Source organism: Manacus vitellinus, unplaced genomic scaffold (assembly GCF_001715985.3).
Source record: "Manacus vitellinus isolate BGI_N305 unplaced genomic scaffold, ASM171598v3 scaffold_10_pilon, whole genome shotgun sequence".
Taxonomy (NCBI): domain Eukaryota; kingdom Metazoa; phylum Chordata; class Aves; order Passeriformes; family Pipridae; genus Manacus; species Manacus vitellinus.
Genome location: NW_021938838.1, coordinates 12,330,470 through 12,358,381, shown reverse-complemented (window position 1 = coordinate 12,358,381; position 27,912 = coordinate 12,330,470). Strand labels below are relative to the sequence as shown.

Here is a 27,912-nt window from a genome sequence, read left to right as displayed (position 1 = left end):
TTCCATGTGTCCTAAGAAGGGAAACAAGCTCATTTCAAGCGAGCTAAAACAAGGCAAGTTTAAAACCTGACACCTCTATCAGAAAGTACCCAGAGATATAAATCACTTGATATATTTGATCTATTTTTTTTTCCTGTACTTCCTGTGACTATCTCATCACAGGTGCTGCTGAACCAGAGAGCTCAGCCCAGGGAAAGGTCAGTGAGGAGCTCATGGCACAGAGGAACACGGCTCCAGATTGGGCTGGGAGAGAAGCTCTAAGAAATGGAGCCAAAGGAAGGAGGAATCATGAGCACCAGCACCTCCACCATCTCACTGCACTCTGAGAGAGCCCTTCTGAAATCAGAGTACAGAAGTACATAGATCTCTTCCTCACACCCCCTTTTCAGTATACTTCCATCACTTTTTAAGCTTTCTAAAGATATGCTGGAAATAAAATAGAGCTATTGCTAGGGATTACTCATTCTCAGATGAAAAGACAGACTTTAACCTTTCAAAAACAAGGGGTAAATGGTCTTCAAAAACATGTGAATTCAGAAACTCAAAAAATGACATTGATTAGAAAAAATTGGATTAAACTATTCACATAGGTACAACTTAAAATGTGCTTGGATTTTCAGCATCAGGAATTGAGTAGGGATGTAAGAAAATTTGGAGGAAGTTCTTTTATTTTTTCAGTCTTTTTTTATTTCCTGCTTTTGATGTAAAATCATTTCTATCCTAAGTTTTTTTTTCTTTTTGAAACAATAAGACCAACTACTACATGAACCTCTCCTAAATGTATGAAGTGTAAATCTAATCTAGGTTCACAAAACACCTCTGATTTAAATTCATGAAATTATAATTTGCTTCAGGCATGTAGTCCCTGCTGAATTTAATAAACATATCTTCTCTAAAAAATTCTGTTCTTTGGCAAAAAAAAGCTTTCAGCTTATTGGTCAGTGCTGGTTTCACAATACTGATAATTTTAAAATTATTACTATCAATATAATGCAGATTCTTAGCAGTTTAAAGATCAAATTGGTAGAGAAAAATCTCAAAAATGACAAAAATCTATTACAAGAAACCTTCAAACAATACAAAACTTGAGTACATAAATATGGTACTTAGCAGTTCAGTCAACACATATGATGAAACAACTTTTTAATACTTACTAGTTCTTGTATTTTACAAAAAACTCTTCTGTGTCTACTGTCATCCCAGCAGATACCTAGGAAAGGAAATTCAGGGGAAATGTAAAATGATAGATGCAAAACACTTTTTCAAATAAACAATTTTATTCCATGACAATCACTTACTTCTTTCTTTATTACCCTGGAAGATAAGATTTTGTCTACAATTGCTGCATCTTCTTCACTTGGATTTTCCTATAAATGCAGGAAAAAAATGACATTATAAAACTGCAGTAAATGCCCTCTCTTTAAACTGATTAGGCTTAAAAGCTTCAACCACAAGTGGCTTGTCAGAAGATCACCAATAAACATAAATTTGACCTCCACCATTAACATTAACAGTCTGGGAGTAAAGTTTAAAATCCAGGTCTTTATCCAGAGAGAAGTACATGCAAAAGTCTGGCACTTCCAAAGGGCATCAGATGAAATGCTCACTTTCCAACAACACACTTACACAGTGCAAGCACTCAGGATTCAATGCTTCCCAGACACAGACTCACTGTGAATGCCCCACTGAGTCAAAGTGATGCTCTGGACATGCCCAGAATTTCCTTGTATAGAAAGGGAGAATTCTTGACAGACAGGTTAAAAAAAAGAAAAGAAACCCAGCATGTGACCAACTCAACTGAGTAGCTTTACTCTGCACATAGGTAACAAACACGCTGTGGAATCAGGCAGAGAAGGTCGTGTCTGGCAATTCCAGCAGGGCTTAGATGTGACACGAACAGGACTACGTGGCTCTGCCAAGACTGGAGCTGTGGTTCCAGAGATAAAGAGGCATCTGTAAGAGTTGCTTCCAATAAAAAGTCACCTTCTCTTTTCTCTGATTTGTTTCCAATTAGACTATCCTTCTCCTTCCCTTACAACTTTTGGCACTTTTTCAAGCATCTCACAAACACGTTTTTCCTGTTTCTTTCCTGCCATTCTGTTTACCCAGAACGGCTCAGCAGGAAGTTTGAGTCCCAGAGCTGGCACAAGTTAAACAGTGAAGTGTAAACCTTGAAAAGGTTGAGGGGGTAAAGGAGGAGTATCCTTTTTAAATACCCCAGCAGCAAGCAGAGATCCCCCAAGTAATTTTATACTTCTGTAAGTCATGATAACATAAGCACAGAGCTTTTCCATATGCCTACGCCACATTATTTGAGATATACCCATCCTTAGTCTTATCCTTACGCTTAACTTCAATTAAGTCAACAAAGGTTTGTAACAGAAAAAATAGTAAGAAGCCACTTCTTTCAGTTTTCAAGATCTTAGCAAAATGTCACATTAAATCATGGCTTACTAATGATAATGTATTCCAAGCTGTGAGTTTTATTCACTGAACTACTTGAGACGAATAGGAAGTTCCCACTACGGACCAAGCCAGTTTTTACTTACCACAAATAATTGTAAAGGCTGTTCAGCAGGCAAAGGGGCAGAATTCTTTTTGATTTTTACAGAAACTTTAGCTGCTTCTTCTTCTGATTGTTTCCCTTCTCCTTCTTCAGAGTATTTTTTCCTTTTAACTTGACGATTTGATCTTCTCTTCTGCATGCAGGAGAAAGAAAAAAAAAATAAGTAAGTTTTTACACAAAACTTGCCCTAACATGAACTGTACATTTTGGGACACTCTAAGCAGTATTTCAGCTGTATCTAAAACCAAAGGCCAACATTTGATATGAAACATGAAATACACGAATCACAAAGGTACACTATTTTTAATTAATTATTTTCTGTTTCATATAAACATTTGATACTTTTATTTTTAGAGTTCAAAAGCAAACACAAACCACTATTTCCAGAGCAGTTTGGGAGAAAAGCTGATATGTAACAGATCTCCCATGAGCATCAGTATTTCAACAGCAATTTCCTAATGCTGTGTAGAGTGCTACCATCCAATTCCAGAATCAGAGGGAAAGATACAAAATACGCTGCAGTGTCTCTACTAAACAACAGTACTATATACAAAAAATGGGGAAGATTTTCACTAGATAATATTGGTCAAATTGCTGATGAAGTCTGACCTGATGGCTAATGAAGCTGGTTGCTTTGTTAATGTACTTATTTTCTCCTCCACCTTAATCAGGGCTTGTTTAACAGCATCATTTGGCTTACTTTGCTGTTTATCTCTCTAACCTTTCATCCTGGTTTCTGCAAGAATCTGAGGACAAGTTTCAGCTGAAGAAATAATGTTCAGTGTAAGAAAATAATTCCTTCTCACTCAGTTTCAAATATTTAGATTATTAGGTTATTGCATAATCCTTCCAGCCCTCAGCACCAGTATATGAGACACTGCCTATTTAACCGTAAGATTAATTTTTAAATTGGATTCACTGGATAAAAATAGCAGTATCAAACTAGTGAGGTAACATCTGAAAACACTGCGATCTGCTTTGGAGAACTGACCATCATAAAAATAAAATCAGCTGAGTAAAACTATCTCTACAAAACAAAGGGTATTTTTGTGCAGGAAAATCCACTGCAGGTTGCAGTGTTGTACTACACTGTGGTGCTCAATTGGGAGAACAAATGGTGAATAGAATGAAGCCCAAAATGCTGTGGTCACAGTGGCTTCTGCAGAGCAGACATTAAGTAACAGTAAGATTGCAGTACAGGAACTTTTCTTCCTGACTGTTAAATTCAGCCCTTGGTCTGGCTGGTATCTGGTAAAAGACACAGTTATACTTCAACAGCCACATCAGAAGTGTTTTAGTAAGGTAGATAAGAAAGTACATTTATATGAAAAGTCAAAGAATGGGCATCACCATTCCTCTAGAGAGGCTACATATATGACTACTCCATCAGCTTTCCACAATTTTAGATCAGCTATTCTTCAAGAAAGAGTGAGTGCGTGTGGGGAGGGGTGTTCTCCCAAAAAGGAACTTCGACTTTAAACAGACACAGTAATGTCACATTGTAGTTAAATCAATAATAGTCAGCTGACAGAAGTAGATTTTTAAAAAAAGAAAAAAGGCAGGTAAAAAGTGCAATACAAAATTATGTAACTGGCATTTTCAATTCTTCTCACTATGTCTTCTCCTAAAGCATGAAGCATTTATCAAAACATTGACATATGTTCTCCAGCACATTAATATATAACCTGAGCTGTTCAGAAAAAAACTTTGTGTTTCCCTGAGCTGAGAACCACGGTCATAAACAAATGCTGTAAGACACAAAATAAAGTAGTACCACACATAAAAAAAATTAAAAAAAAAAAAATCAATGTATTTAAGGAAGACACCTACTGTGAAACTAAGCATACAAAATGAATTAGGGGGAAAAAAGACCTAAAATTGCCCCCCAGAGCTTAGAAACAGCTATTTAAAACAGAAATTAGGAACAGCTCTTTGAAAAGAAAATCATGAACATGGTTGAAAACTAAAGAGAGAATGGATTAATGAAGTAAAGCAATTTGTCTTTCCTGTTATGCTTCTCCCCATTTCCTTGGGATATAACGGGGCAGTGCTGTGACATTCTGCAGTAGGGTTTTTGCTCTCCCATGACACCCCTTCTTAGTTCTACCTTCTGTTCCCTTCTTGATACCCCCCTGTCTATCCACACTAGAACTGAAGATGACCTTTGTCATGCTGAAAAACAAATATAAAAGCCCCCTCAAGAGCAATGAGGAAAAGAAAGCAAGAAAGACATGATCTTCAGTCTTTTGTATTGGGTTTGTTGGCCCACAGATTTATAATCTGATAAGAGAACACTATTAAGAAGTTACAGTACTTCAGACCCACCAAATCTGCTTTCACCTCCTTCAGTGTACTAAAGGGACTTCCTATACTAAGACAAATTTCCAAGAGAAATAAATAATTTCATATTCCCTTCCAGGTAAGCTTTACCTAAGACAAGCTATCACTTAAGTTAATAAAAAGTCATTCTGGGAAATGGCTTCTGATCCTTTTTTCCCCCCCCAGCATTACTATCTGTGAAATACCAGAGGGCAACTCAGTATCTCATAATTGTTTTTTGACAACTGTCATCAAATAATGCAATTAATTTTTATTCAACAGCACCTTATTTTGAATATTGATTTCATCTCTGTGGATGAAATCACCACAGGATAAAAACCTGCACATTTCCATCATAAAATCTCACTTCAATGCAGATTGCCCTAAAGCAAGAAGTTATAATTCTATTACTAACACACACATAAACAGAATATAATCTCCTATCAACAGTTTATGCTTCTTTGTGCACAAGTTTTAGAAATCATTAGCTATTTTACTATATTATACCAGGGTAATCTATGAACAAATTGCAGTAAGAAAGTTACAAGACAGCTATTCCTCAAGGGAATGACTCGACCACTTCAATTCTTCATCTGGCACTCCCTACAAGTATTCCACAACCAACTAGAGCCTATCAGCACATTGATCATCATTCCCTTCAGATTCACCACTGCAAGAAATCTACTTTTTCTGTTTCTACAGAAGCAGAGCTCAGAAAAAACACAGTACAGCTCTAAGCAAACATTTTAAATGTTCTCAAAGATCCAGCTTCACTAACACAAGTCTCTCCTATGAGGCAAACTCTGCATTTTCACACAGTCAGCCAAAGTAAGGATCAGGTCTAAATGCACACTCAATGGGAAGTATTTACAGTCTCACATCTATGGACTTCTATACTGAAACTGAACACATACAAGCAGGGCATTGATGCCATTACAGAAAGGGGGTTCTAACCTGTAGGATTTTCTGATTTTCAACTTGGAAAAGTAGCTGATTATGAAAGGTTCTACCTAGGAAGTGGACAGCAGTGGGAGAGTAACTGTCACTGTGTCAAAGGGTGTGTAACTTTTTGGAGAGAGGGGAATAAAAAGACCTGCAGAAATAGCAACATGTACAAATTTAAAAGGGAAAAATGCTGACTCCTTACCTGTGAGTCTTCATCTTTCAGTGGCCGCTGTGGAGTCTGTTTAGCGTCAGACAATTCATCTGAAGATTCATTTTTCCTTTTCTGCTTCTTACCCAGTGTGATGATAAGCTTCCTGTAAGAAACAAAAGCCCAGCACCTAAGTGAATGCCATACACTAGTGTACATAACTCCAGGATTAAAAGTACCACATCCACTAGCAACACCCATATTCTTACCGTAAAACTCAGAAAGCACCACTGTCTGAAAAATTAAAAATAGGTCTTAAACACCTTACTGTACTTTACACTAGTACTGTTCACTAGTGTGAGCTTCTTTGCCTTACTATCACAAACTCTCTATCATACCAATATTAAATCTTTAAACAAGTAACAGAAACGCAAAATCCAACATTTGAACCAGCTGAAAATGGTAAACTACAAAGTTAGCAGAGACACCATCTGTAGATGACAACAGTAAGTGATTTATCATAAACAATTTACCATCGTAAAATGTATCTTATAATTTTTAGTAAAAAAAAAAAATAGCTGTGGAGAATAATCTAAAAATGACTCAAAGCTGTCTGACATGCAAAACTTTTATGCTTAAATTTAAGTCATTCAGTGGTGAAAATGAAGGAACTGCATGAATCCTTTCTGCCCTTAAAAAACTTCATAAAGGTATATCCAAAACCCAGTACTTTTATCTGTAAATAGTCTTAGAACCCACCAGAATATGTTAAGAACCAATATTGTCCTGAATAAATTAGTTAAAACTCTAATAAAAAAGCACCAATTATTTCTTTGTTTGGATTTAAAGATTACACTATAAACCACAATGATAATTCAGAGTTGTTTTCAACTAAAGGGTGTAAAAGTATTTTTTTTTTGCATTTGACGTGTGCCATATTAATACTCCTCTTTAAGTATGTTGCAGTGGCATAGTAATTCATAATCATTGCAGAACGATGACAAAGTATCCAATAAAAACACAGATAAACAGCTGTCCTAAAAGATATATTTTATATAGTTTCTAATCATCAGATCCATGTAACAGAAAATGAGGCAAGTTCCTGCATAAAAGCTGCTTCTGCCATGTTACGAACACATTAAACACAAGAATTTAGTCTTTATACAGACAATACATTTTACACCAAAATAGCATTAAATATATTGGTCACCTGAAAAAACTACTGATGCGAAGTTGGTTGGAACACTTTTATCTCATTCACCTCTCTTTGCAAGTGTCCAAATAAGAGAACACACACATATTTACTATGTCCAAACCAACAGTCCACACAGAAAACAAACATCTTGAATTACTAAAACACCATGGAAAGTTTAAGCAACATGGTTTACAAAAGATTCTGGGTGCATTTTCAGAAGCAATGAACATTTTCATAGGTTTTCAATGTTTAAACACTATGTATGTTCAGTGGAAAAGTTTAAAAAAACCGCAAAATCATAAAAGATTTTCCATTCCCACGTTTTTTACTTCTAGCACGAAGGGAACAGCACTGGGGAATGCCTATTGAAATGGAAGTTGCAGTCAGCATAATCACAGAGCTGCTTGTTCACAGAGCTGTTTGTTCACAAGTAAATGCTGGTCCTTGGCTTTTCATTAGGTGTTCTCAGTTTAATTATTACTTAGAAAACTTGTTTCATAATCACAGGAAATAATTTCAACAATGAACACACTGTTTTTCTACGTTCTTCAAGGTTAGTCTGAGGATTTTTCCCCCCTCACTTTCCAAGCTCTGATTAGGAATCTTTTTTCGTTTGTTTGTTTTAAGACTGTTGGATTCTCGGGTATCTTTCCAATATGACTCTTTCTGGTGATGGACTTGGACAAATCACTTTTTCCATTTTTAATCTCACTTTGTTTCATCAAATTTAAGTGTTACATTAGCACTTGTCAGCTAATATGTGAAATTAGCTAATACATTCCAAAGTGTTGCAGACAAGGCACACTGTGATTGACCTTCTGAGCTCGTTGTTAAATGGAATTCTGGATGCTACAATTTAATGCGGATTTAAAGGGAAACCTGGTAAACTTATGAGTGAGATCATTCATGAAATGATACCCATCCCACCAAGTTCCTGGTTTGCATCTTTAGAGTTTGGGAAAATAGTAAAAAGTATCATGTATGTTTTCTCTGCTCTTAAATTCTCCCCATTCCTTCTGGCCACTCGAGGAGAGTACCACTGGTAACACACTCTTCTGAATTTTGTCCAGAAGTTACTAAGGGCAACAAGCTGTGCTGATCTGGACTTGTCCCTTGCAGACCTTTTCACTGAAACAACTGGACATAGAGCATATTCAACTCAGGGAACTCATATGATATAATCTGTAAATTACTATTTTTTTGACCAATAAATAAGATCCCAAGTCTTCTCTTTGATTTCGAGCAAGGCATTAAAGGCCTGATATATGTATGGCATGTAGAGATGACTGGCAATCTGACAAACATTTTGGCTTTTAAATGAAAAACAAGAATACTAACAACGAAGAAAAAGGAAAAATTAATGTTCTTGAATCAAATATGTGTTGAGATATAAGAGAAGCTGGAATAATCTCTGGAAGACTTGGTCCCTCCTCAAAGCCATCTTCAGAGTTCTTTTATATTGCTCAGTCCAGTTCAGTTCTACTTATCTCCAAGGCTGACACCTGGTAGGTGGCACCTGTTGCAACCTTTTCCAAATTTTGATTCTCTTTTGTGAAATGTTAGATTAAGACAATTCATAAATGCATATTTACTATGCTAAGCATTTCTATCCATGCAACCGTAGCTCATTCTCACTTCATGCACTACTGCCTTGTATTTTAGGTTCAGGTTCCTTTTGTACTCAAGAAGCATAATAAAGAAATAAGGGGTTGCAGAGGTATCCACTGAATAGCAGAGGATTTTAAGGACCTTCTGTTTTAGAACACAGGATTATTTTGTGATTAGACTGCTCTAACTACATCTTTCCTTGCACATCTGTTCCTCTCCTTCTCTGTAGTTGTGTTCACCTCTTGCTCTGCCCCTGCAGTCTTACACGTAACACTCCATTTCTGTCAGCTTTTGTGTCTTGCCTTGAGCTTGTATTCCCTAACCCCCGTACTTCTCTTCACAAGCTTCTCCCTGAAATTTTCTTAACATCTTTTCTACATGTTGCAGATCAGAATGTTTCCTCCTCTATACCGATATGGTGCCAATGAGAGGAATAAATGCACAGTTTCACTTCTTTCTGATCCAGTGCCCAGAATCACAATGCACCTTGCTATCAGAAGTTGCTGAATGACAGTATGGTGCTAAAGTCATGCATTTCTATCAGTAAAAATGCAATCTGCTCATATTTTGGCCAAAAACTTCTAAAAAAATCTGCTATGTGAAAACAATAATTTTCAGAAGCTTGTAAACTGGATCAATCCTGTGAAATATTTTCATTGAGAGAGCAAGTTCTCTTGCCAGTTTATAAATTTCTGCATGAAAGCATAAAGATCCTTGGCTAAAATCCCTTTTTTCCTCCCTGAAACAAACTGTTCTGAACAGAAACTATCTATTCTGTTTCTATGAAAAGTTAAGAGCATACTATAGACACAGAATAAATATCACTACTCCAATTTCACTTTCTCCTTTTAAAATTTAGAATTATCTTATTACATAACATCTAGAAATACTTCAACAATCCGACATTGTAGATTTCTTCAATATATATTTCCTTCTTCTGTAACTACAAATTAAAGATGTTTAGAAATTTACACCACAAAGCAGTTTAACAATAAGCCATCTTAAGAGCCAGTATTACTTCTGATCTTCAGCACAAGACTTCTAACACTGTCTAGAGCCACAAAGCTCCAAGAGTTAAAGTATCAGTAATATCACCAGGAACCATTATTTGAGGAACATTGCAACTTCTTCCTTATACACGAAGAACCACTAAGAATGTGCTCCATTCCCCTTCTGTTCGATAGCAGTGAATGCGATGGAAACATTGTCAGTACTTTGAACAGCTTTGAAATGATGAGTTTTTAAAACCTTCCAAATAATGAACATGAGGAAGTATTAAAGAGAATAGGAAAAAAAGAGAAGGTGGCAAATATGTATTAGGCACATCAGGAACCGTAAGTATAGCTGGCCTCCAGTGCATGTCTTCAATACATCATTTTAATTCCATTTTCCCAAAACAGAAAAACACCAAGTAACTAATTATTAGTGTCCAAAGCCACCTCCCAGATATTTTAATTTGTAGCCAAAGCACTTTGCTATATTAATAACAATAAAACTCCTATGTTATCAACATACCCGTATCTATCACTAAAAACGTAGCAAAAAATATAAAGTAGATATTTTCTTGACGAGATAGCATATCCTCTTGGAATGAGAGTTAAATCGCTGGTATAAGGCCAGTTTCTCTTACTCTTCTAGGATATGTTTAATAAATAATACCAATACACTTGTATTAGCTACTGTCTCCTTCTCCAGCTGTTATTTCAAATTAATACCTTCTGCACTGTGCACAGATTTTTTAAACACTCCTGTAGTATTTTTGGAACCAGCAGTCATTTCAAGCTCATACAACACTGAAATAAGAATGCTACACAACACACAAGTGTTTGGTTAGTTATTTGGTAAGACCACACCATTTTGTATTCATACAGTTTGCAGCAGAAACTTTATGTCACTGAAATCCTAATTATGCACCAAAACTATAATCTGGAATCAGAGAAAACTTCACCAGGGAGTCACAGCTCAGTGCATGCAAAGATATCCCAGAAGGATGATCGAATTTGGAATTTATGTGCCATTTTAATCATGACAGAAGTTAATGATCTTAACAGATGTAACAGAACTCAAAGATTCAGCGAGCATCCCTTCCTTTGACCAGCATTTGCCTCACTTGCATGAAACATGAAGACAACTCACAGCATCTGCCTCAGGAAAATTAAGTTTTAGGTATTTATAATTCAAACAGTACAGGACCAGTGTGCAGGTGAATCACTTCCCCTCCTCCCCACATCTCCTGTTGCTACCTGAGTTTAAGAGAGTTTCAAACCATCTTAACAGTATCAGATCAACAAGCAAACAAAGGTTATCTGTCAGGGTCTTGGATCCAAAAATGCTCTGTCTTGTAAACAATATTTGTGAGACCTACTTCAAGGTTCAAGGCAACAAGGACATTTCCTCATCTGAGTAGTGCATAGGATCAAATACCACTTGCTGGATTTATTACCATGTAATTTAAGGGTTAATAAATAAAATCCCCCATTGCTCTTTTAGCACATCAAACAATACAGCCATTTTTGCTAACAGGAAACAGTTCTGAACTTAAGGACTATCACCCTGACTCAAACTTCTGTAAACTGAGTGCTTAGAATTTGGGGAATTTGGGCAATTTATTTATTTAAACTGTGCAGTGATTAAAAAAACCCAAACCTACATGTAGTCTACTGATATTGTCCTTTACATCACCAGTGCAGAGCTGCTGCTTTTCATCAGGGCCGTGATATTTAATTTTATGTTTGAGTAGGTGGGAATACGTTGAGAGCTATAAAACCTAAATGCCAATCTACTTTTTTGAACAACAGAATGTTCACAAATTCATAATTCTTCGTATCAAGTGGTAAGAAGTAGACTTTTTAGTTTAAATATGCATCACCTTAGATGGAAGAAGTAGAATCAGTTAGAAAAAGCTTATAAATGGAAACAAGTTCTATGCAAAAACATGAAAGGGTTTAAATAGATTCCCAAACGTCAATGCACCTTGGTAAATAGCCAGGGTATGAAAAGTGGTTCTGGTGTCCGCAGAGAAATTGTAAAGTAAATTTTAAAGAATTAATTTAATCAGTAATCAATGCACAAAGCAAATTGATTACTTTATTTGGTAACACTACATATATTATACATGCATTCTTCTAATAATTTCTGTCACACCCTTACAATGTTCTTGGTAATAATATAATTTAGTCATTTATCTTCACCTAATAATATAATTAAGTCATTTATCTTCACCAATGCTTATGGTACAGAAACTTTACTAACCTCTGGATTCAGTTCTAAACCATTTGACTAACATTAATAGGCATTACTTCTTTGACATAACAGCTGAGTACTAAAAACCTTAAACCTCACCTTTAGAAACTACAGCCTGCCCAGGAAGTAACTGCTGGCAATTTTTAACTAGCAATGATAAATTGGAAAGAAGCATGCTATAAATTTTTCCTGTACATGTAGATCTCAGAGGAATCACTAAGTAAAATATAAACAGCTAAGACGAAGCCACCAAACACATACTAATTGCACTTGAGTAGCAAGGAAAAAAAGATAGTTAAAAATCATCCTGCCCCCTAAATATAGACATAGTAGCTAAAATTCATCTTGATCCCAGATGAGGGCTACTCAATATCAGTAAAAACTGTGCTGTATTACAATTAAAAGCACACCTTTTTTTGTGTGCTGATGGCTACCAGGCAGTTTTATAAAGGTCTGTTCAGCAACTCGTGTTCCAGCTCCAGCTCTACCAGAGCACCAACCCACAGTGTATCATTTTCAGTGAGGGACAACTGTAACTCTCAAAATCCTCCTCAGGAGCAATACAGGACATACTACACAGACAAAACCCCTGTAAGATGTAAGTAAAGTCCATGATCATAAAAGAGTTTGTTGTTTAAGTGCTGGACCACAGAGGGTACAGTTGTGCTCACATTGAACGAGCCGTGTTTGCCGCCAGCAGAGATTAAAACTATTTCACAAATGTTTTCCAAAACAAACAAACAAAATCAATGTATTTGCTATAGTTTCAGCTCTTTCAGCTCCTCATCAGCCTGCAAATTGACCAGGAGTCACCCAAAACCTACGTCTGACTTCAGATCTTCTCAAAACCACACAACTCTGCACCTCCTCTCCCACGGGCACTCCGACCCCTCACTGAATCAGCTTTTTAACAGTTCCTGAAAGTTAAACATGTTTGCTACAGAAAACACTGAATGAAGTGTATTCATCTGGGATGCACATATCACACTGGAACTCCTCCTAAAATGGGACTGCAGATGCACCCAAACAAATTCTGCCCTACTGTTAAAAACGTGTATTTTGCTTATTCTTTTTTTACTGTAAACCTTTAGTGGCTTTAAGGTTTTATCGCTTGTAGAAAAATTAGTTGATAATTGTTTGATAACAGTTGGAAATTGTTTACTTATGTTTCTAAAATTTGAGGAGACTTCAGGTTTTATTTTCTGCTCAAATGCAAGAAATGTTATATATATAACTTGGTTATTTTTTAAAGTTTTTCCTCCTTATTGATTAAAAAAATACATATTTTTTTCATCCCATTTTAAACAGATCTCAAAAATCTTTCTTTCCAAGAAAAAAACCCACCTGTTTTCATTGAATTGAGATTCTCGCATTCCCCTTCTTGCCCAATAAAGCACTTGTCTTTTAAAGGTATTATTTTAGCATGGTAAAATTTTCTCCCAAGATTCAGTCAGAGCTTGTTTTTTTTAAGGTAACGAGAAAAACCAAAGGAGAAACCCATATGCTTAAAAACTCATTCCTATTTTGACATAGTAATAAATCTGAGGATGTGTGTTCATTAAGAAATATTTTCTTAAGAACGGAAGTCAGGAAGAAACCTTTAAAAGAGTTGTTTTAGCCTTCTAAAACACTTATTAGTTATTTAGGTTTGTTCTACTCTGAACAAAACAAATTTTATTAATCACACAATTCTTTTAACCACCTTTGTAAAGACAAATAAAGCTATTCTATGGTAATTATTCTTCTGTAAGATCAGTAGTTACATTTACACAGAAAGCAGAGCCTGTAAGATTACTCTTTTAAAAAAATCGAGGCCTTATTGCAATTACTACTCTGCAAAATCAGTGGTATATTCTTTGCTAAAAAGTTATTTTACATATTTATATCAATAATATAAAACAGTGCTAACTCAACACATGAATCTGGATACAAAAATGCACTCTCTGGATGCCTCAAAGCATTTGATTTGCTGCTGGTCACCTAAATACAAGGCAATTCTGTGAAATCTGTAATACGAGGCGCTGGAAGACTCTGTTCACTGCTTTTTAACAGGACCTGACTGCTAAATCTTCAGATATACATCCTACCTAGTTAAAGCAATACCTGGCAGCATGATTAAGTTAACAGAGAGCTACTGGGGCATTAGCTGATTAAACTGGTAAACAATGGGGAGGCAAACCTTCGCAGCTCAGTGCAAAATTATATAACAGTGACCATACTTAATTAAATGGGAGTTCCTCAGCATCTTGCAGGCACTTTGCATCCAGCACAAATAACCATGGTTAAAAACATGGTTTGAGAAACATCTCTTTCTCAACTGACACCATCTGACGAAATCCTGAAAACTGATTTGAAGTGATGTGCACAGCGAAGCGTTTCACGAAGACAAAAGTGAATGCAGAACTACAAATTAGAGGTAACAGCTTACATCCTATTATTTTTTGTTTAAAAACAGTAAGAATATTATGAGAACTATGGAGTATATCATAAGGATGATACTTTGGCAGCCTTTGTGAATTATCCAAAAGAATCAATAAGAAGGACAAATCATAAAGCTCCATGAAACTGCCACCAGCTAAATGACCCTGTAAAGTTTTTTGACAGACCCACAAAATGTTTGTTATAGAACATGAATAAACTCAGAAACATGAAAGCAAAATCAATTTCAGAATACACATCCAAAATCCCATCTTAAACAAGATGGAGAAAAAAAAAAAAAAAAGCAGTACCCAGTGCACTTATGACCAGCATCACATGCCAACCCAGAATCAGAAAAGAAAGGAATTAACACCATGGAAGTTCACACTAAGAATCAAGTGTAGTGTATGAACATAGTATGTATAACCTTCACACTATAACTACTCAGTGTTGTTTACTTCAAACATATAAGAAAAGTACTGATCTCTAGGAAAAAAAAAAGAAGAAAATGCAGAGAAATATGCTGATTAAAAGAACATTCATTTCAGCTCCATACATGAGAATATACATATGTATATGAGACATTTAAATTTGGAGAGATATGCCAGTTAATATTTCTGCTACCACAAAAAGAGCATCGATATAAAAAAAAAATAAATATCAGACTGTAGCTATGATTTTCATTTCCAATTCCAACTGAGACACTTAACATGGGAAATCAAATACTTTCCTTTAGAAGTATACAGGTGACATAGGTTAGCTGTGGAGTCAGAGGACATGTCATCTACTGAATCCCTTGGAGCCTTCTAACACCTAATGTCCTCTGAAAGCTCCTTACCCCAAGGTATCCACACACAGCTTGACCCAGGTGAGTCTGCAAAGTTTTTGAGAGGGCAGATTAAACTGATATGACCGAAGACTACAGAGTGCTTAGAATATAATTTTTCCAATATGTGCTTTACTTTTGATACACGTGATATCTGTAATCTTCTCTTTCTTGGAAGTTCATTAGGCTTCCAGTTTCTCCCCATGCACACTGTATTGAGGCTACATGCCAAAGTATTGAAGCTACATGCCAAAACTGATAAAGACAGCATTTATAATATAGAGAAACTTAATTTGGAGTCAGAACTGATTACAACGCTAGATGAAAGATACTTGGGTCCATGGTTCAAAGTGAGTATAGAATATTTTAGATTATGAATTTAAAGTAATTCCTTTCAAAAGGACAGTCCTACATTGATTTTATCTAAAGAGAAAACAGAGCATTCTTGTTCCTGAATGAGAGAGTCCACACATGGACTTAATCAGGAAAAATTCTGTGTAGGCAGTGGAGGCGAACATTTTATTATCAGTAAGCACTTTTCATTTTAATCAAGGATTTAGATCTGAAGAGAAGACAGACATTTTAATCTACTTACCCAATTTTTGTTTTCTCTTTAATTTTGGATGAGGAACCAGTTTTCGGCTTTTTGCTCTCCTTGTCCTTTGGTTTGGATTTAACTTTTCTGCCCTTCTTTTCGTCTTTTGCTTCAGCTGAAACACTGGGGAAATTTTCAGGGCTCATTACTCGTGGAATGTTTCTCTCTCCTCTTTCTTTTGCTTTTGCAATTGCTTCAGATATTATACGATTTGCCTTCTCTTGTTTACTTTCCAAGTCTGTTTTTTTCTTCTGCTTCTTTTCAGACATTGCCCTCACCTGGGTATTCTGCATCTTAGTATATGATCCTGAACCATCAGTCTTCTTGGAGGAAGGAGGCTGAAGCAAGAGAGAAAAAGTAAATAAAATCCCCTTATTTTAAACGTATAAAGAAAAAGTGCAAGCATTTTTTATACAGATATGCATTTTTTAAAAAATGTAGCTGTCAGGGACGCATGCAGACACAAAAAAGGAGGAATTCAGTTTATACCACAGAATGGCGTGGGTTTCAGAGTAACTACATCAATTGTGGGTTTTAAACAACCAATCTGAGCACTGAAAGTCAGTAAAAAATGTCCTTCTAAAATTCTCTCAGCCTTCTCTCCACATCTGTAGTTAAACCCTTAACCTTTCCAGCATTCCCATACATTTGACACACACATCCAACACCTCCAGCAGAACATGGAAAAGCAACGAGCTCCCGAAGGTAACAGCATCAGTGTTTCGCCTTTAGTAGGATACCAGGACCACAGTTACCTTAAAGCAGACGAATGATCTACAGGACCGACTCGGTGATAAACACAACAGACGCTTGAACAACACCAAGATTAAAAAACAGACAAAAGATAAAACCAAAACTAAAATTACACAGCTCTGTATCCGTAAAACGATCAGATAGCAGCGTTTCTTTTATTCAGATCCACATACGCTCAGCGCCTCGGTTAAAAAACGTAACTTGTTTTTATCTTTCGGGGTTTTAATGCCCGTTTCATGGACGCAGAATTGTTTACTGGGCTGATGAGCCTCTCCTGCAGCCAGCCAGGAGACATGTTTTTGCTTTCCTCCCCTCCCCCTTTGAGGAATGGAAAGAATTTCCTATTCAAACACAAAAACCCAGCAGATAACAGTTATGTTACGTTCTCACCCGTACATGCGCCTCTGCCTACAGCAGGAAGAAAAGCCACCAGGAATTTCCACACACATTTTCTGGGCAAACCCCGCGCACTTCCCGGGATACATGTCCTATAGGTGCCTCATGGGCGGCGGGGGCGGGAGGCAGGGATGGGGCCGCTCCCGATGCCACCTTAAAGCCCCGGGGCTGGAACAAACAGCCGGACCCAGCACGGGAACAGCTCAAGATGGCGATGCGGCTCCCGCAGCAGCAGCCAGTAATAAGGAAGGTTATTCAATCCCATTAGCCTTTTAGCCCAAAGAACCCCTCCTCCTCCCACTCATTCAGGCTCTCACTTACCCTTCCTCTTGGCCTCTTCACTGAAGACATTTTTGGCGTCAGACAAAGACTTGCCCTCCGCTTTTGCAGCACCCCAGGCAGTGCTCAGGAGGAAAGCATGGGGAGAAGATTGCTAAATGGCCTATTTAGCGAGCGGCAGCCGGGCCGTGCACKGCGCTCCCCGAGCACAGAGCGGCTCCCGGAGCATCCCCGCGCCCTGCCCGGCGCGCTCCCGCCGCCCCCGGGCCGGGCCCGGCCCCGCCGTGCGCGGACAGAGGATCCCAACAAAGCGCGGAAAGAAACGCACAAAGCATCAAACGGCATCAGCGCCAATATTAGCGCTGGTTAGACCCGCTCCCCGCGGAACTAGGCCAGCAGATGGTGCTACCCGTCATTATTCCATTAGGCTCCGGTTTAACCCCCGCGGGGATCGGCTTTAACCCTTCCCGCTCCCCGCCCGCAGCGCCGCCCACAGCGGCCGTTCGCTCCGTGGAAAACCGTGGGAACCAGGCGCTGCTCCGTCCTGGACCTCGCTGCGCTGCGACCCTGCGGCTCCAGCCCCGGGGATGGCACGGGGGGACAGCGGCTCGACCCGAGCCTGTGGCCTCAAACAGATTTCGCTCTCCAGTAGACTTTTTTTTTTAAATCATTTTTCTTGCATTTAATTCGTTACTATAAGCCGGCAGCAGTGACTACATAAGCATTTGCTGACAGGCTTCCCTGCTTCCTACAGAAAATGGAAGAAGTCCTTGGGTTTATGCCTCTCCCCTGCCCGGACCTGCGGGACCCTGCGGTGAGGACCTCGCTTACTTGGGACTCGGCTCTGTGGTAAGCGCCTCTTCATTCCCAGGTTGGTTTAAAGCGCTATTTTAAAAGATCAGACAAGTTTTTATATACGTCTAGTCAACATATAAAATAAAAACAGAAAGAAGATACGGCTGGGGTTTTTGAAAGGCTATTAAAAAGACCAAGAAGCTTTTGACAGCATAGCTCTATCGTAGCAATACCCTTGATTCTCAGAAGCCTGTTCAAGAAGAATGAAGAAAAATGAGGATTTTATTTCTGTTTTGCTGAATATATACTGATACCTTTATTTTGCAATATGGATGTTTTTCCATAGAAAGTTTAAAATATTGCAAGGATTTTGAGATTGTTAATATTAGGCCCTACAATAAAACAAAATTTCACTTAATCTATTTCAGATTAATTTCAAAATTAAGTTCATTGTCCAGTGAAAACACTAATGGTACCAATAGATTAAATGGTCTCTTTCCTTAACAATACCATTTAAATTCAAGGATATTTTTGTAAATACGCAGCTTAATCACAAGGACAACGATTACATATTAATTTTACTTCTGAGAACTCTGGGAAAGATGTTTCTACATTATGCTTACAGTAGCTATAAAAAAATACAGGGATTTAGCTTTTAGGGTTATTATTTCGTAACTTAGTAAAAATGCTAAATAATGTACTATTTTGCATTTTGAGATCAGCTAAACAAAAAACCCTATTCCTAATATACCCTTGGTATAATTTCAGCTCTAAGCCAAATGCTACTAAAGTCAGTACTGTTACATTGGTATGTTCTTGAACATTCCTGAGCCAGAAACAAACAAACAAAAATGCTTAATAATTAAGTAGGCAATACAGAAATGGTGGCTTTTTCATTAATCCTTTTACAATCATCTTCCTAGATATTTTATTCCTTTAAAACAAAGTTTCTTTGCTACATTTACTCAGAGGTCAAAGCTGCCTTCCAATTTATTCCTCAACAACATTTACTACATTCTTACTGTAGAATTGTGAGTATGCTGGACAAGGCTCCTCTGTGTTATAATTCCTCAGGCTGACCCTCTGCTTCTTGCTCTGTACTATCCCTTCCGAATTCTGTCTCCTGCACTGCACAAACATTAAGCTATTTCTTAGAAATCTGAAACCATCTTTTTTTAATTTTGCTATGACATTTCTAACCATATGGAAATTACATTCATGAACAAGCAGGAATGCACCAGCCAGCCATTCTAAGCTAAATAAACCTGTAATGAAACCTTCAAGAAGGTCATAATTGTCACAAAAAAAACAAAACTGGAAAGCAACACAAGTGCCTTGAGATTAGAACATAAAACACACTTGGACTACAGAGGACAGGATCAGTGTGTACTTAGCAACCAAAGCAACAAAAGCCACCTAATTCAGCAGAGGTCTTTTATTCTGATAATAATTCCATGATTCCAAAATATGCATGGCTATAAAATGATTGAATGCTTATAAACCATCATGCACACTGAAAACCATTTCAGAAGCTACACAGCATCTGTAACAAAAAGGGAAAAGCCTTTTGCCAAGCTGAAAATACCCCTTCCCCCTTAGTGAGCAGGAGTGCAGATCAAACATCCTAAAGGAACGTATCCTTTCACCAGTGGCTTACAAACCTATTCCATCTAGAATAAGGGAGATTCTTAACTGACAAACACATAGGAGAAGATGGAAAGGAAAACCCTGAGGCAGCTACATATTTAAAAACTGAAGATTTTATTTGGAAAAATATGTTTTTACTTCTCACGGTTGCAAAGATTATCATCCAAATATAACTGAACGCAAACCAATGCAATGTTGTCTTGTGTCTGCACAGAGAGAGCTCCAGGGTATCTGCTGCTGCTAATGGCTTTGCCAAGCAGCAGCCGAGCACAGTGAACAAGCCTCCTGTCAGCTCCCTGCTGCTCCTCGCAATCCTGTGGGCAGCGGGGAAATTGGCAGCAATCACGTCAAATTCCCACTATTGCTGCCGCCTGCGAAAGCCATTAACAGCAGCAGGTATGGGCTGTGCTGCTGTTCACACCACTGAACCAGCCCTAAAAATACTGAGGGTGGAACAGATCAGACAACAGCTGTAGACTTCCCCACACATGCCCTCATTCACAGCCAGGGGAGCATCTTCTCAGCAGTATTCAAGTAAATTTGACATTCTGTTTTTCAGGAGTAGAAGGTATCCTACACATACCTCAATGATTTCTTAATTAAGCTAATGTAAAAGCAATCAAGTTACCAGGCAATATCGAGAGACTGAACTATGACAGCAGACTTCCTAATAGCCAGCGCTACTCTGCTGAGTAGGCTTTTCATGGAAAGGCATTTCTCCAACATTTTGTTGTGGTTGCAGAGGATATGCATTTGAAGACCTTCACTGGCAGTCCTTCCTCCAGTAAGGACAAACCACAATCCCGAACACTTACAGACATCGGGGTTTTCCCCTCGAAGGCCTAAACACATTTTAATTTGCTCCACAACAACTAATATTTCTTCACATCCTTTGTTAGCACTACAAAGGAAGTCCCAAAGAGAAGGTGAGTTTAACACTGAAAAAGAGATCTAACTCCTAGAAAACCTTCCCAAATCCTGCCTTATCTGTTCCAATACTAAAACATGGCTTCCACTGTAAGAACACCTTTCTTACAGTAGGTATGGCCATTCATGACAGAGTAGTATTACTTTCAATTCTATGCATGCACAGAATCTTTAAGACCGAGTATCTCTCCTTAGTTGCATCCATATATATATATCTCTATATATATATCCATTGATATATTTTAAGGACTGATAATGCTTTCCTCTGAATTTTAATGGGTCACACATTTGTGATTTAATTTTTTAAAAATAATGTTTTTCACTTGTGGATCTACTGACCCAAACATTAGCTACCACTAAGAACTAAATTATGACCTTAACTAGTCTAAGAATAGAAAACCAAGGTTTGAATTTGCAATGGCTTGAATTATCCTTTTATTCCTACTGGTAGTAGTACCCACCTGCAGGAAGATGCTCAGACTAAGTACCATATGCCTGGAGAACATAACAAGTTCTTGCAGGTCTACCAAGTCCTTAGGAAAATCAAGATGACCTTGACATCAACTTCACTAAAAGCAGCTAAAATTAGCCACCTGGAAACCTGATCTTCATGCATTACCACATCATCTTTGTTCATGTTTATTACTAAACAAGGCATCCCTTTGTGCATGTCAAGTCACCAAAATAGTATCAATATCAGAACCATAATACAAATAAATAAATTGCATAACTAATGATTAATCAATAGTTTGGGCTTTTTCCCCAAATCAGCTTATTTTGTCACATCATAATCACATGAAAATTTGAAAACTGCAGTTGCTTTTAAGCTGCTACAGTGAAAAATCTTAAAGGAATATCCATTCCTCAATTGAATTATAAAATTGTATTTATGAATGCAACTTTAAAAAAAAGCATGAACTCAAGTCGGTGATTTCAGAATTCCATTCTAGTACTCTGAACATTTTTCCTCTAGAATAGTCTGCATAAATAACTCTTCCAGTGATTTTTTTAATGGTGGATTTGTATTTCAAAGGTATATCTATTAAAAAAAAAAAAAGAACTCACACCCTTGACAGAGTCCATCTGTAGAAGATTGTTTAAAATATGAATGGGTGTCACTCCACATGTGGGCAGAAAGGAGTCTCCTTTGCTGCATGGCAATCCCAGCAAAAGATGTAGTTTTCCTTAGACAATATACTGGAATGAGATTTTGATGGTTAATCAAGCTACTTCTGCACAACTGATGGGAAGATCTCCTAAATATGCAACAGGATTTCTTTTCTCCAGAGAGAACTCCCTCAGAGTTCCTTCTGAATTGCTTTTTATTTTCTTGTTCAACAGTTGCCCCACACCATCTGCAGGGATTGCTTTACAAAGCCAAGAGCACTGGGGAAATGGAGATCCATGGGGTTCTATCATTTTTCCACTCTCTTTGGTACTTGTATGGAACTATTAAGGGAGCCAATGAAGCATTCCAAATTGTGGTTCTTTCAATATGCTGATAATACTCTTCCTTCTTTTTCTTGCTTATTATCATCGCTCATGCACATCTCAGTGTTTAAGGGATACAGAATTTCAAGACGAGCATATGTGAAACCTAACCCAAATTAAAATAGATGTTAGACAGATTATAAAAAAAAAGGAACAAGGTACAGGGGGAGAATCTATCTTTTCCCTCTTCTGTACTTGTTATCTGTAATGTTGGTAAATGAATGGCTAATGACTACAGCAACATGGCCAGGCAAAATTTTTATCTGTATAACTGTCACTTCAGAATGTAAATTTATGATTTGGGATGTGAAAGTTATTTGTGCCTCACAAGGCATTTAACACCATGCTTATAAGCAAATTTTAAATGAAATGAAAACATTAATGGAAAGGTCAGCAACCTTAAACTAGTCATATTTCTAAGATGAAACATGCACCTGTTTGTGTCACACTCTACACAGGGTGTTGTTTCACATCTCAGTGCCACAGAACCCACTAATAATATCACTAATCATGTTTTCCCACTAATATAGCAAAGATACCATAGTTATTAGTAGCAGCTTCTTAACCAGTGACTTCCCCTATCATTCACGGGGAGAAAATCAAGCCACTGTTCAGTGTAAGCAGCTGCTACCCTGGGCACACTGTAGAGGCAGCACTGGGTGTTACAGAACGAGTCTGCAGCACACATATTGCTTCCATTTGGAAGACTTGGTTTGAAGGCAGTATTTTGGGGCTCAGTGCCAAATATAATTAGAATGTTTTTTCTGAATATTTAGTAGCGGAATAAAAACTGTGTGTATTTGGCCCGTAATTCTTAAAGGAGGCACTATGTAATGGAGCACATTAAATTGCCAGGAAATAAAAGAAATTGAGAGCTTCATCCTGCTTGCTCTGCCAAGTGACTGCATTGAACGTGGCTCAGTTATCAGTGGCTTGGTGTTCTGTACCCACTTCTCTTGGGTTCCAGTCTCTGATGGTGAACACAGCTATTTGCAAAGTGGCAGACAATGCCAATAAAACCCACAGCCTCAGCAAAACTCCTCAGTGCTCTTTTTCACGTGCAGAACCAGTAACACTCAGTAGTTGTATTATCTAAGCCTCATGCAGTGCATACCTCATGTTCCACCTGTGGTCCCCACTACAAGTATCACTATATATGACTTAACAGGAGAAAACTCTGGGCTCCTATATATGAAAAAAAAATGCAATGTTCATATTCAAGACAACTGGTGGATGCACCATTGAATTATTAGGCTCAGACCAAATTCACAGGCATGCCATACCTCTATGGATTTTCTAAAGCCTTTAATACCTATCCTAATGGCAAAATGTTTTAGCAAAAAAGTTCCACTACACCATTTCTTTCTTGCATTTTTGATCATTCTTAACCTTACAAATTTTGCAATTATTTGACTCCTTAAAAAACAGTTGACTAAACTCTGTAATCTATAAAAGGAAAGTCAGGTTTCAGTTCACTGTTTGAAACAAGTCCTGTGTGGGCATCTGGAAATAAATCTGCAAAATACTTCACCAACTACTTATGGACAAGAAAATTCAAACATATTCTGTTTTAAAAAGACTAGTCATTAAAGTTCAAAATCCCCAGATAAAGCTGTACAAATATATTGATTCACTGAACTCTCACATCGTTCAACACCTTCTTAGAAGATACAGGTAATAGTTTGCTTCTTCTGAACCCCCCCACCCTAATTTTACAATAGGAAAAATGTATTTAACATGTAAAGCCAGATAGCTTCTATTACTGTGGGGAATGGAATGCTGCAAAGCAGTAAGAGAACAGCTCTCCCCAACTTTTTTTTTAATGACCTTTCATACTCCAGAAAAATATAACATTAGGTGAAGCTGCACTAATTTCAGGTGACAAAATCTTTCAAAATGCTGATTTAAAGGTAAAACAGCAAAGAATTGATTGCAAAAGTCTTCACAACAGAAAACAAAATTAAACTGCATTTTTCCACGTTGCTACCTACACACCCACGTTCTGTATGGCCATGAGTTTTGTGTGCTACCAAGAGAGTAATTTTCTCACGGTTTTATTTTTTTTTACCAACCAGAGAAGGAAGACCAGGTGACAAAACCCCACCCAAACTACCTTCAAAAAGAACAACACATAAGGAGCTTTTTATTCCCCTTAATCCAAACACCCAAGATCAGCTTCAGCATTCCTGTCCTGAGCACCCCAAGAAACCAGCAGAGCAAACATCTCTGAGCAAGGAAAAGCAACAGGACCTTAATTGTAGTTGGTTCTTGTCAAAACTTAATTTCAGTTATTGTGTTCCTTCTACACCTCTCATGGAAGTGGCCTTGTAGGAACATATTTTTATAATTGAAACAAAAATCTGCCATCCTTAGGAAGTTTACTACTGTCACTATTTCCTTCCACTGTCCCCCTTAAAGCCTCTCCATTTGTTAGCAGTCCCCAAAGCAGAAGATCTTACAGGTGTGAAGGGCTGTAAAGTGCAAATCCTCGATTCTTTGTACTCTTCTGCTACTTAGAGGAGTCACTGAACATACTGAAGGGATGAAAGAAGGGCAAGTGGGCAAGAACTGTGCAGAACCAGCAGGAACCTGCCCAGCTTTTGTCTCAACACCTCACTCCTGCAAGTACCTGCAGGAAGGAAATCTGGGCTAGATCAGAGAAACAACCACAGATTAAACAAAACACAGAGACAGATTCTCTTCCACAGTATGCTTTAACACCAAATTCCACTCAAATTTTGTAGTACATCAAGTGCAATGGTAAAATAAAACGCACTCCAAAGATAAGTGAACCAGCTTATCCAGAGTATGAAGGCTCTTGGAAAAACATGCTGCAACACATCATTGTCTTGTTCAGTCCCAGGAAATGATTCTATGATATTATAGGCAGCTTACTTTTTAAAATGTATTTTCAGTGCTTGTTCATAGCAGAACATTGTGAAAGATGACAGATGTGAAAAATAGGTATCATTTGATTAACAGGGTGATCATGAATGATCTTTAAAGCAAAGCAGACTGCATATTCAGAAAGGCTGGCATGTAACATCTCTCTTTACAATAATTTTATTCACTAGAAGCAGTGAAGTTTACAAGTTTACTCAATCTTTGAACTTCGTAGTATTACTGGATACCTAACCGAGTAACCAAAATGTTTTCAACGTAATTTCAATTAGATAAAAACCCCCAGCACTTAACGTACATTAAAATATATATACTGACAGGAATTGGGAAAAGCAATTATTTTTAACATGGACAGCTGGGGAGCCACTAATATCAGTACTGCCTGCACAGCATATTTCCATTAAATCAAGGGGGGGCATACTTCTTCCACTTCAGTTCAAACCAACTTACGTATTTTTTGTTTCAGCTTCAATGAACTACTTTAACAGCTTTAGATGCTGGAACCTTCAGCACAAAAGACTCCTTTAGCATATATGCTAACCTAATGAAGCCACTTCTGTTGAATCTAGTTATCTCAGTTAAATATTCATGAACAAAATCCTCCCCCCCAAATTAAGGAGTAAAACAAGATGCCTAAAGAAAAGGAATTTATCAAAAAGGGGTGATGGTTTGAAAATAGAGGCCCCGAGTCAGAGAATACTACTGAGGAACAGCAGAATTTGATTTCAGGCAAATGAAACCCAAAAAAGAAAAAAACCCAAACCGTTTTTTCCCCAAAAGTCTCCTAAAAAATTTCTAGAGAAAAAACATCCAAGAGCTTCATAGGGATAACCATAAAACAAACAAAAACCCAAACAAAAACACACCAAAAAACTCTAAAAACCCCACCCAGCAGGGAGCATGAACTTTTGGTAGGGATCAAACAGAAAAAGTTGCAAGACAGGTCTCTAGAAACATAAGCATAGTGGTAATTTTTTATCTCAACTCAGCCTGGCTGCTAGCAAAAGTGGCAGGACTAGACCCACTGGAAAGGTCAAGACAAGAGACATTCTTATCATCTTTAGTGGAGTTGAAGTCAACAGAAAGTGTCATCGACACAGAGCAGAATGACAGCCTGGTCAGAGACCACAGTGTGCTGCCAAGGACATCCCCAAGCACGGTCACAAGCACGAGCCACTTCGTTCCTCTGTCCCCAAGCAAGGCTGGGTCACCATTTCTGAAATCATATTTAGCCAAAAAGCACCCTGGGCTGGCACCACAAAACACATCTCTCGTGTAGTGGCAGGAGCTGCTCAGATTTCATAACACGACGTGATTGCACGTCAAAGAATCCTCCCAAGGATGATATAAATAGGAGCTACAATGCAGACACATCAAAATAAATTTGCCTAATCTTTTTTAAAAATTGTTCTTACTGAACTCAAAGACATTAAGACACATGTCTGGTTTTGTCACTCAGATGTTCCTTAAATAATTTACCTGCCTTCCCTGTGACAGCTTGGGTTCTGTGACAGCTGGTTGCTGCTTTTAGGAGTTGCAAGGACCAAAGTTCCTGCTACAACAGAGTTTACACATCAAGCTGAGCCATACGTGGGCCTCATGGACAACTGCTACAAAGACTTAACAAAGATAAAAAACAATCCACATGCATCTTCTTATTCTTCTGAAGATACAAACAAGGTACTGTAAGCCATAGCATGTTGCAAGTCACAAAAATCACAATAGCTATGTTTTTCTTGTAAGTTTGCTTAAAAATATTACTGAAGAACTCTCTGTATGTGTGGTAGTCAGTAAAAACAATTGGTACAGTGAAAAACAAAAGGTACAGTGAAACAATGGCCTTTAAGATTACTTAAGACTGTTTCAGAAAGACAGTTTTGACTGACAGGTTTTTAAAATAATGTTTCAAACTATAAGAAAAATACACAAAATGCTCAGAACCAAAATATCTGCAATGTTTTCTTTAACACTAAGGCTAACTTTTCCTTCCAATATATAAACTACAACTAAATTGTGAAGTCATGAATATCTTTTAAAAGAGGACTTCCTATCAATCTATGAAACTAATTCTGGTTTGCAATTCAATATGCTGCCAAATAGCTTATGTGCACATATATGATACACTACAAACATTGAAAATTATTCTCAAAGACAGACTAACTCCTGAAAGGACAGAATGTAAAAGATGGGAACGATTTCATGAGATATAAATTAAAATGCTTGCCTTCACAGTAAGATATCAAGGGAAGAAAAAACCCAAGTACAAACACAAGCCAAATAATCCACACAAAAGAAAACCTGCCACATTTATGAAAGAAAAATTACACAGCTTTCAAAAACGTAAGACTTGTCATCTTTTCTCGCCTAACATTGCTAGTTTCATTTATCAAACTTACTCAAATCAGCATTAGAATTCTCAGTCTCATCATCCCAGAAACCCACTAATTTATATTTATTAGCCTTTAGAGTTCCCAATCCAGTCAACACCTGACAATAGACACTCTTCAAAATCCATGTAACCCACAACTTGAGCAATTTTTTTTTAAGCTGATAATGAACAGAGAAAACAACACCTCTCCAGATGCAGGAGGCTGTTAGGTAGGCAAAGTGCTGGAAATTATTTTGATCTATATATTTAAAATTAACATAATAGCTAAAAGAAACTATAAAACCTGAGTGCACAAATCACACTGACATCTGGACAAAAGCTACATGAATTCCAAATGTAATTCAGATTCCCTGGCTTTGAAGCCATACTACTGGTTAACACCTTGACAAGTTCTGCTTCTCTTTCAGTAATAACACTTCACTAACACTTCATAAAGTGTATGATTTTCTAAAAAATGTCTCAAGATAGAGG

General features: G+C 37.5%; 1 protein-coding gene and 1 long non-coding RNA gene across 5 annotated transcripts in view; one reads left to right on the top strand and one right to left on the bottom strand.

Annotated features, from left to right (window-relative positions):
• The window catches only part of CHD9 (chromodomain helicase DNA binding protein 9), a 76,191-nt gene that overhangs the window by 35,151 nt on the left and 13,128 nt on the right, over positions 1-27,912 (bottom strand). For 2 of the 4 annotated variants that reach the window (XM_018084993.2, XM_018085008.2), the window contains exons 3-7: positions 15,864-16,201; positions 6,033-6,144; positions 2,550-2,699; positions 1,299-1,367; positions 1,155-1,210 (exon numbers count right to left, since the gene is read on the bottom strand). In XM_018084993.2, coding sequence (XP_017940482.1) covers positions 1,155-1,210; positions 1,299-1,367; positions 2,550-2,699; positions 6,033-6,144; positions 15,864-16,201 — 725 coding nt within the window. Of the gene's footprint in view, positions 1-1,154; positions 1,211-1,298; positions 1,368-2,549; positions 2,700-6,032; positions 6,145-15,863; positions 16,202-17,006; positions 17,085-17,333; positions 17,460-27,912 lie in introns of those variants that run through there. The other 2 variants (XM_018085014.2, XM_029965577.1) reach the window with 2 other exon arrangements.
• Positions 17,563-26,845, top strand: LOC115308074. Its single transcript, XR_003916423.1, has 3 exons — positions 17,563-17,656; positions 18,046-18,140; positions 26,550-26,845. It is a non-coding gene; the product is annotated as an uncharacterized LOC115308074 (long non-coding RNA).